The 10,438-nt window shown below is 40.4% G+C and overlaps 1 protein-coding gene across 1 annotated transcript in view; it reads right to left on the reverse strand.

Moving 5' to 3' along the window:
- The window catches only part of LOC117316789 (myosin-16-like), a 98,240-nt gene extending 88,134 nt beyond the window's left edge, over window positions 1-10,106 (reverse strand). The window contains exon 1 of the mRNA XM_033871557.1: window positions 8,891-10,106. Within this exon, the coding sequence (XP_033727448.1) occupies window positions 8,891-10,055 (1,165 nt within the window). The 5' untranslated portion in view covers window positions 10,056-10,106. The remainder of the gene's footprint in view (window positions 1-8,890) is intronic.
- Window positions 10,107-10,438: the final 332 nt, after the last annotated feature.

Genomic DNA, 10,438 nt, shown 5'->3' on the forward strand with positions numbered 1-10,438 from the left:
AACAAGTTTGACAAATGTTGCTTATAACGGAGAAATGCCAGTTATGCATTTTTTTATTAATTAAAACCAGATATCTGTCTTCACGGGATCTCTGACGTCACGACTAACAAAATCGTCACGCATACTGCAAACAGAAACATTAGGGGCCGCCATCACATGACCGCAGATGATGAAAACAACTACGTGTTAAAGTATAAAATATGGAATACATGCTGCCTTTAAATCAACTTTACCATTGTCAGTAAGAAATCACCCATACTGTGATAACGGATAAAACTGAGATTACTACACACGTACTCACCCTATCCCTTGATTCGCACCCCTCCCTCTCCAGACTAGCACCCCTCCCTCTATCTAGACACGGACCTTCCACCTTTCTAAAACACGCATCCCTCCCTCTCTCTAGACACGCATCCCTCCCTCTCTCTAGACACGCATCCCTCCCTCTCTCTCATCCATCCACATTTCTAAAACACGCATCCCTCCCTCTCCCTAGACACGCACCCCTCCACATTTCTAAAACACGCATCCTTCCACTTTTCTTAAACACGCACTCCTCCCTCTTTCAAGACACGCATCCCTCCCTCTCTCTAGACACGCACCCCTCCACCTTCTTAAACACGCACCTCTCCCTCTTTCTAGACATGCAACCCTCCCTCTCTCTAGACACGCACCCATTCACCTTTCTAAAACACGCATCCCTCCCTCTCTCTAGACACGCATCCCTCCCTCTCTCTAGACAGGCACCCATCCACCTTTCTAAAACACGCATCCCTCCCTCTCTCTAGACAGGCACCCATCCACCTTTCTAAAACACGCATCCCTCCCTCTCTCTAGACACGCACCCCTCCCTCTCTCTAGACACGCACCCATCCACCTTTCTAAAACACGCATCCCTCCCTCTCTCTCATCCATCCACATTTCTAAAACACGCATCCCTCCCTCTCCCTAGACACGCACCCATCCACATTTCTAAAACACGCATCCTTCCACCTTTCTTAAACACGCACCCCTCCCTCTCTCTAGACACGCATCCCTCCCTCTCCCTAGACACGCACCACTCCACATTTCTAAAACACGCATCCCTCCACCTTTATAAACACGCACCTCTCCCTCTTTCAAGACACGCATCCCTCCCTCTCTCTAGACACGCACCCATCCACCTTTCTAAAACACGCATCCCTCCCTCTCTCTAGACACGCATCCCTCCCTCTCTCTAGACAGGCACCCATCCACCTTTCTAAAACACGCATCCCTCCCTCTCTCTAGACGCGCACCATCCACCTTTCTAAAACACGCACCCCTTCCCCTCTTTTAACACGCACTCCTCCCTCTTTCAAGACACGCATCCCTCCCTCTCTCTAGACACGTACCCTCCACCTTTATAAACACGCACCTCTCTATCTTTCTAGACACCACCCCTCCCTCTCTCTAGACACGGACCTTCCACCTTTCTAAAACACGCACCCTTCCCTCTCTCCATACACGCATCCTTCCCTCTCTCTAGACAAGCATCTTCCCTCTCTCCAGACACGCATCCCTCCCTCTCTCTAGACACGCATCCCTCCCTCTCTCTAGACACGCATCCCTCCCTCTCTCTAGACACGCATCCCTCCCTCTCTCTCATCCATCCACAATTCTAAAACACGCATCCCTCCCTCTCCCTAGACACGCACCCCTGCACATTTCTAAAACACGCATCCTTCCACTTTTCTTAAACACGCACCCCTCCCTCTTTCTAGACACGCACCCCTCCCTCTCTCTAGACACGCACCCATCCACCTTTCTAAAACACGCATCCCTCCCTCTCTCTAGACACGCATCCCTCCCTCTCTCTCATCCATCCACATTTCTAAAACACGCATCCCTCCCTCTCCCTAGACACGCACCCCTCCACATTTCTAAAACACGCATCTTTCCACCTTTCTTAAACACGCACCCCTCCCTCTTTCAAGACATGCATCCCTCCATCTCTCTAGACACGCACCCTCCACCTTTATAAACACGCACCTCTCTCTCTTTCTAGACACGCATCCCTCCATCTCTCTAGACGCGCACCATCCACCTTTCTAAAACATGCACCCCTTCCCCTCTTTTAACACGCACCCCTCCTTCTCTTTTCCAGACACGCACCTCTCCCTCTCTCTAGACACACCCTTTCCCTTTCTCTAAATACGCATCCCTCCTTCTAGACAAGCACCTTCCCCTTCTCTTAATACGTACAACTCAGTCTCTCTAGACACGCACCCTTCCCCTCTCTAGACACGCACCCCTCCCTCTCTCTAAATACGCACCCATCCCTCTCTCTAGACACGCACCCTTCCCTCTCTCTAAATACGCACCCATCCCTCTCTCTAGACACGCACCCTTCCCTCTCTCTAAATACGCACCCATCCCTCTCTCTAGACAAGCACCTCCCCCCCCCTCTAAATACGCACCCCTCCTTCTCTCTAGACATGCACCACCCTCTATCATTCCTTAAACACGTCTAAAAGATTAACTTGATATTGAAAATATACTTTAAAATATCATTATGATAACAATACATACGGACAATGATGGATATTGCCCGACGAGTTATCTTTGTAACACTTGTACAATACTTCCATGTGTGTACTTCTGGACCATCTTCAACTCATCGGGTATTCCCCCAAGGAGTTCCGGATACTTGTGGGTAAAACAATCCGTGAACACGCAGACTGGTTTTGCTTGCTGGGTGTATCCTTGTAGTAGCTGGTGGATACCTCACTCAACAACATACGAGTTAAAGAGTCTTACCCATGGACACAGCCATAACAACACAGGCCTGATATCAGAGCCTGATCTCTTTCATTCTCAAATACAACCTACAGAATACCGAATTATTTCGGCCGATTTGAGCTGAAGTGGAAATGCCAGAGATATTCCTAACGGCATTTTCGAGAAACCGGAAGTAGAATATCAAGGTATCGTGAATGTCGGTGCAGTACGTATTATGACTATGTATTGATATACATTACATGTACCTGTATATCCGCTTACAAATGTAAATGGGGATCATTACTCACAACTGACAAAACTAGGTCTAATTTTCCTTACGCAATGCTGCGGAATTCATTGGTACTCAGCTGTTTCAAGCTCCATTAGCACCTTACTCAAAGGTTTCTAAGTTTCGTTTTTTTTCAAATTAACTTTTTTTATCCATAATGTATTGGAAGGTTTCCAATGAGGTTGTATTCTATCTCAATGATGGTCAAACGATCGAGTGGCAATGGAAATATATATCAAACCGTCCACACCAAATGTATTTTCTCTCTCTCTCTCTCTCTCTCTTTCTCTCTCTCTCTCTCTCTCTCTCATAAATTAAATGTATGTTCATGTAAATCTATGCTTAATATAATCTCCGGACAGGGGGGGGGGGGGGGGGGGGGGGGGGGGGGGGGGGTCCTCTGGACAGGAGGAGATCTCCGGATAGAGGGGGTGGGGTGGGGGCCTCCGGATGGGAAGTTATCCCCGGAGAGGAGGGGATCTCCGGACAGGGGGGTCTCTGGACAGGAGGGGATCTCCGGACAATATTGAATTACTAATTTCTTCCTATGTTGTATTTTTATTTGATTGTTTTTGCAAAAGATACCGCCCTTTATAATGTCTCACGAGTTCCATGCCTCTTTTTTTTAAATTTATTTTGTTTTGTAAACTCGTGCATGTTCTTTTCATCTCAGTATATCGATTTTGCGCGTAATATATATATTCTTTTATCTTATGCTTTTGTTAAAACTTACGTATTACCCCTTTTATTTCACTATTTTGATATTGCTCCCACAATTTTTAACCCACCTCTTTGGCAGGATTATAATCATGATCTATATTTGTATTTGTCATATAGAACCAAGACATCTAACGATAATTTATCGTTCTTCCCTACCGTATTCGTGTTAACCGCTGTTTTCTCGCAGAGCTCTGTCCGTATAATCTGTCATATTGTTAACAAACTTTAATTGCTGTTTTCAGACTTTCCCTCTCGGTGGTATTGATGTCCAGAATGGTTAACATGCATTACACCATTGCCTTTACTGTTGAAATGCTTATTCAAACGAGGCAATGCGTTTTCCTTCAAAACTTTTTAAATGTCGTTGAAATAGGCACATCACTGGGATCAACTCTTGGACCTCTAGTTTAGTGATAAGTTCTCATTAACTGAGGGTTATATTGTGACTGATATTTACCAAGGTTACTTACATTAAACAAGACAATGTATGTGTTCCAATAATACAACACCTTAAATTATCTGTTCCTGTAATCAAATTCAAACCTATTTGTTTGGTTTTAATGTAAAATTTCATGCACTATGCTTGACAGAGCTTCATTGACAAGGTTTATGTTAATAACACGCGGAATGAAGCAGTTCTGTATATCAAGAGTGCATTTCGGTCAACGTTTGTGTAAAATGTAGCCTTGGCTGTTTTCGGTTATCCGTTCCATACGAATTGACCCATCGGGTTAATATTTCGTTTTGAATTATGAAACGACGTGGTGATTTCAGGATGTGTTCAGACGACCCTTGCCAATGACAATGATAATTTTAAAGACTGTTTTAAGATCAGTTACTGTGTAGAAAAGATTGGTCTTCTCAGGATTCCTGTACAGCAAGAATGTTGTATAGATCTCCAAGGATGAAAACCTTCTTCACAGGGAAAGAGGGTTTAACCAGAGGTCACAACCAGTAGATGGCGAGTTTGCACTACCACAGCAAATAAATAGTAGCAATCAATCTAATACAAAATACACGTATATTAAAAATGCCCGCCACGAGTTATTGCCCTTTGTATTAATATTATTATTGGACCTTGTGAACACGATAACTGGAGTACAGTAAATACTTTGTATGTAGCCATATATTGTCAAGATCTGGAACGATTTCGAAAATGGGAATTATTAGACAGTAACTGTGTTATTGCCCTTTGTTATAATATTATGGGACCTTGTTTACACAATAAATGGAGTCAATAGCAACAACAATAAAAAAAAATGCACGCCGCAAGCATTTAAAACCGTTACGTGTGTGTAAAAATTTGGCGCGAGAACGCACAATGACCACTTGGCAGTAAGATAAAATAAACCTGCCCTTTGACAAAAATAAAAAAGAAAAACGATTCGCAAAAGAATTAAAAAAAAAACCTACAGTTTCATTACATAACAGTTGCCTAAACTTCAATAAGTTAAATACAAAATAAAAACCAATTACATCGAAATTGGACACTACAGACACAAAGAATCAGACACACAGACGTTGGTCCATAAACCGATTTAATTGTTTAATCACGAAAATACGCTTCCAGAACTAAAACTAAACACTTCTGAGATATTTCAGTTTATTTAGCTTTGAGCTTTGACCTAAGTGTCCTCGTTCCACGCTTTCCCAAGAGTGCACCTCGGTGAACGATATTCTCAAATAGCTATATCATTACTTAGCTTAGTTCTTGTAGACACATTTTATATCACATTCGCCATTATTTAAAAGCTTTCTAATATACTTTACAAGACCGTCTATATTAGTTTGGTGTACAGTTCCGCCTAAATCTATCGAACATGTAAGTGCATTCGTACAGCTGTTGGTTCGAGGCGGAAACGCATAGACAACTAGCTCATTATCTGGCTCTAGTTAACCTTGACCTGTAATGGGTTATACAACGGACGATCAGCCTGACAACAATTATAGCATAATCTCAAATAATTAAAACAAACTTATGTTAGAAATTATAATTACAGTAATACATTTAGTTTGAATTCCAGCAAATTGGAAGGAAAACAATATCTACAAAAATCATAAACATGCAGGATATTTGTAATATATTATCTCATTGCAGAATTTTCGGTTTAGGACTGGCGGAGCTAACTAGACTTCAGATCGTCAGAGAAGTTTAATTTTCCAGACATGAGTAAACTACTTCAAGTAGCCAGTAGAAGCCCAGTATTGTGTTTTTTTCATGTTTCTCTGTTTCATTTCAGTTCAAACAAAAATAAATACATACAAACATACTCATCAGGAAGAGCACGTGCTTTAAAGCATTCATCTTGAAGCTGACAAAATTGGTTGCTGAAATTAAATTATTTCTGAAATGTTTGTACAAAACTGAAGATTTTATCTGCTGGACAAGAAAATGGATATTTACAAAATGTTTTCTATTCTAGAATTCCGAAGGATATTTAACATGGTTGGCGGGAAACACCAGAGGTACAAGGTCAAGTGGTAACAGTTTTGGGTTACTCGGTAACAAATTAGGGTAACGTGGCAATAACTTATAGTTACTTGGTAACAATTGAGAGTTACTTGACAATAACTTATAGTTACTTGGTAACAATCGAGAGTTACTTGGTTATAACTTATAGTTACTCTGTGACAATTGAGAGTTACTTGGTAATAACTGATGGTTACTTGGTAACAATTGAGAGTTACTTGGCAATAACTTCTAGTTTATTGGTGACAATTGAGGGTATCTTGGTAATAACTTATGGTTACTTGGTGACAGTTTTGGGTTTTTGGTGACAGTTTTGGGTTATTTGGTGACAGTTTTGGGTTATTTGGTGACAGTTTTGGGTTATTTGGTGACAGTTTTGGGTTATTTGGTGACAGTTTTGGGTTATTTGGTGAAGTCGGTTTCAACAGCATTTATATTTACATACAGCCGTTAACGTAGGGCAGACGTGTGCGGATCTATTAAGGACTCACACAACTAAACCAGCCAATCAACTGGTGACAAGTCCCTGAGGAAAATGTGTTTCTTAGGTTTGTAGCTGTTTTCCTGAGTAAATAACATATGGAATGGGTACTTTCTATATATGAAAATAAAGTGTAGGGTCTTGAGATTTGGAAAATCAAACATATACACTCCTACTGAAAATAGAATGACGTAGGATTCGAGGTGTAAAAAGGCGGGAATTCCCTAGGTGTACTGTAAATGTCAGGGTTACTGTCTTTCGAGTACCCGTGTGCTCTTATATGCCATTAAGCTATACAATAACAACATTTATCCGATAGAAAAAACTTCAAACTTTAATTTGATATAAATTTCACATCATTTGAACTTCAAACGAGCGAAAAAAAGGGACGGGATCACTAGTAATAACATATATTAAATTATTTAGTTGTGTGAGTCCTTAACCCAAGTCCGGTTCTAAATTTATACTGACCTTCCGAGTATTTGGACCCGGTCCCCTCGACATTTGTTATCATGGTCAAATAATAATTAACCAACAAAATACGTAGGCTGCTTTCACGTGATTTCTTAAGGAAGATCGGACACCGGCTATCGGCATTCTAAGGTTCTCAAAACTATTTATTCAAGAACCACATGTATGTAAACAGGTAACATATTCGATGATTTAACGTTCAGACAGACAGATGGATATTTGACTCTAACAATGGTATGGGGAACTACATCTTGTTCATTCAGTATAAGATAACGACATTATGTATCCATCATCATCATCTTGATATTTTGACATTAACTTATCTATGTATTGTCAGTTGTCAATAGGACATTGGCTGTTAGGCGGGACGTAAAACCTCATATCTGAAAGGTTTTTGTTCATTTTTGATTTATTTATTCGTTTTGTTTTTTGTTTTTTTTTATTTCTATTTAATTATTTATCATTATCATTGTGTGTGGGGTATTTCTATTATAAACAAACATACATTAACAAACTATAATATAACATAGCGATATTTAAAACGCCAGTCATACAACAATGGAAGACCAGGTGTCTCGGAGAGGTAAGCGTCTTCCCTGACATCCGTTATAGTCGGTTATACAAAAGATCGATAATACCTAGAACGATGACAGCGTAATCGTAAAGGCCTATCAACAAGCTTCTGACGTCACATCGTACAAGGAAATACAATCGTGAGATCACGGTGTCGACCACACAACTTCCACATTGTCTTCATCAATCTGCATCTCTCGAAACTTTATAGTGTCAGTTTACTTCCGTCAGTAGACAATATCTTTTACGGAACTCATGATAATGGAACACGTCCTTGAATATCGTATTAACGGGGAAATGTAAAAACCGTATGTAATGGAAGTGGGGATCTTACTTCATATCAATTGAAAATTAACAATTGTGAAAATGACATTATCACGTTTATCATGCGGGTTAGTTGTAAGTTGTCCCTGCTGGTAACGTTGTAGGTGATATCGAGGAATACGGGCTTGTTCCTACAGTCTATCAAACTATACAACCAATCTGACATAAAATACCAAACGGGCCGTCCATAGAACACCAATCATGACACCGCACTGTAAAGATACTAAAAGGTTTATGTGGCCTAGTTTCTGGACAAACTTGTTATAATGGCCTCTTTATGTTTTCGTATGTCTATTTCTAATAATGAAATACGCAATTATTTTGCCCCATAATGAATTTTATTTTTGTTTTATTTTATTTTAGCTAATCAGTTGTATGTGCACCGAACACAATGTTATTCTTCATTGTTTACGACGACAACAACCGCTTCATTAACCTTTTGAAAGTCCGTTTGGAACATCAATAAAACTCCTTTCGGAAAACTAAAACCTTGTTCGAATATCAATATCCGTTCGGAACACCATAAATATTTGCATTTGGAGGTAAACATCGTCGGTGTTTTGATCAAGGTATAAAGATGAACTACAATTTATAAGGATAGACAAAGTAAAAAAAGATAAATAAATAAACACGTGGTTTGTACGGGGTTCCAAGTTATACAAGTTTGCTTTGAAATCCAACACAATATACACAATTGATCATTCGGGTAATATGTGGCGAATACGGCAGGTAATTGTGGTTTTGAACAATATTTCAATGTGCTATTGAAATCATTGAAACTATGATAAAATGATTATGATTAAAATAAAGATTAATCACTTACCAACTTCCTCCTCCATATCTAAAATCTGATCCATCAATTCCTCTCGTGACTCACTGGCGGAGGGGACGCCCTCTGCCGGTAGCCCTGGAGCGGCAGGTTTGACGAGGGAGGGGAAAGAGGCGGGACTCGGGACAGGGGTATCAATCCTAGTGTGGGAACTGCTTGTTGGCAATATACTGGTACCACCGGGAGAACTAACGCGCTTTTCATTGTAAGCTACGTGTTCACGTAAATCCAACACACTCGGCCTTTGCTGTTGTAGCAAATCACGTGACCCACTATCACGTAACGCATCATTTGATGATTTTGATATTTCACTTTTAAATCCAATTTTACCAGTGTAATCTTTCGAGGGCGATAAAGGTCTGTGTTTTTCAAGTTGATTTATTTTGAGCTGCAGAGCTCGTAATTTGTCGTCCTTCACACTTTCACCATCGCCGGGGTATGCTGTGGAATATGTCGACAGTTTCTGTTCTGACACTGGGGAAGCTTTGTCTTCCGCCATGTCTTTTCGTCCAACTGTAAGTCGAATCACTTTATCTTTAAGCATGATATTTTCCTGTTGAACATTTTCCATCTGCTTTTTAAGTTCTGTGTTTGCGGGATAATGTTCCCCTTCAAGGGATCTACTCTTTTTTAATCTCGATTGTCGAGTCTGTAACACACACTGAGCGTTCAAACGCTCAATTTCCCGCTCTTTTTCAATAATTTTCCAACGCAGTTCATCAGCTTCTATTTTCATGTCTTTGAGTTTATCTTCATAATAATAGTTCGGAGACGACGGTTCCGGTAAAATATTCAATAATATTTCCTTCTGACGAAGTTCCTCCGACAATTTCCCACATTCCATCAACAAATTTTCATTATCCTCTTCCAAATCATGGAACTTTTTCTTCAGAACACTCAATTCTTGATTATTCAAATCGAGATGAATTTTCAATTCCGCCTCCTCTTCTGTCACTGGGGAACCCATTGTTTCTCGGAAGCCCTCTTTCACTTTAGTGGCCTGTGCGGCAGACATTTTCTTTAGCTGAATACTTAAATTCTCGTTTTCTTCTTCAAGTTCCTCTAGTTTCCTCCTTGAAGTCTTCGATTCCTCTTCCATCAATTGAAGCTGGTCTTTGAGGTCTGTTTCACGTTCCATACTGTCGTACAAATCCTTCATCAGCTGAGAGCTATCTAACTCTTGACTACTCTGTTTCCCTAGCCGTCCCAGAATTACCTGTAGAAAGATAAAAAATGAAATATTTTTCTTATAATCATTCTTTTCCTGAGGATAGTATTGTGTTTCTAATAAATCTTTAATGAGGTCATAAATAGGTGAATATCAATCGAATCAATGCAAAGAAAGAGTACAAATCCTATGTGCTGGGTTTGTTAGCTGGGTTTGTTAGCTGGGCTTGTTAGCTGGGTTTGATAGCTGGGTTTGTTAGCTTTGATAGCTGGGTTTGTTAGCTGGGCTTGTTAGCTGGGTTTGTTACAGCCGATATCTGTTAATACAGACATATAATATCACTGGTTTTCAGAAGGACACACATAAGTCATCCT

The sequence above is a fragment of the Pecten maximus genome, chromosome 18 (genome assembly GCF_902652985.1).
Source record: "Pecten maximus chromosome 18, xPecMax1.1, whole genome shotgun sequence".
NCBI classification, from domain to species: Eukaryota; Metazoa; Mollusca; class Bivalvia; order Pectinida; family Pectinidae; genus Pecten; species Pecten maximus.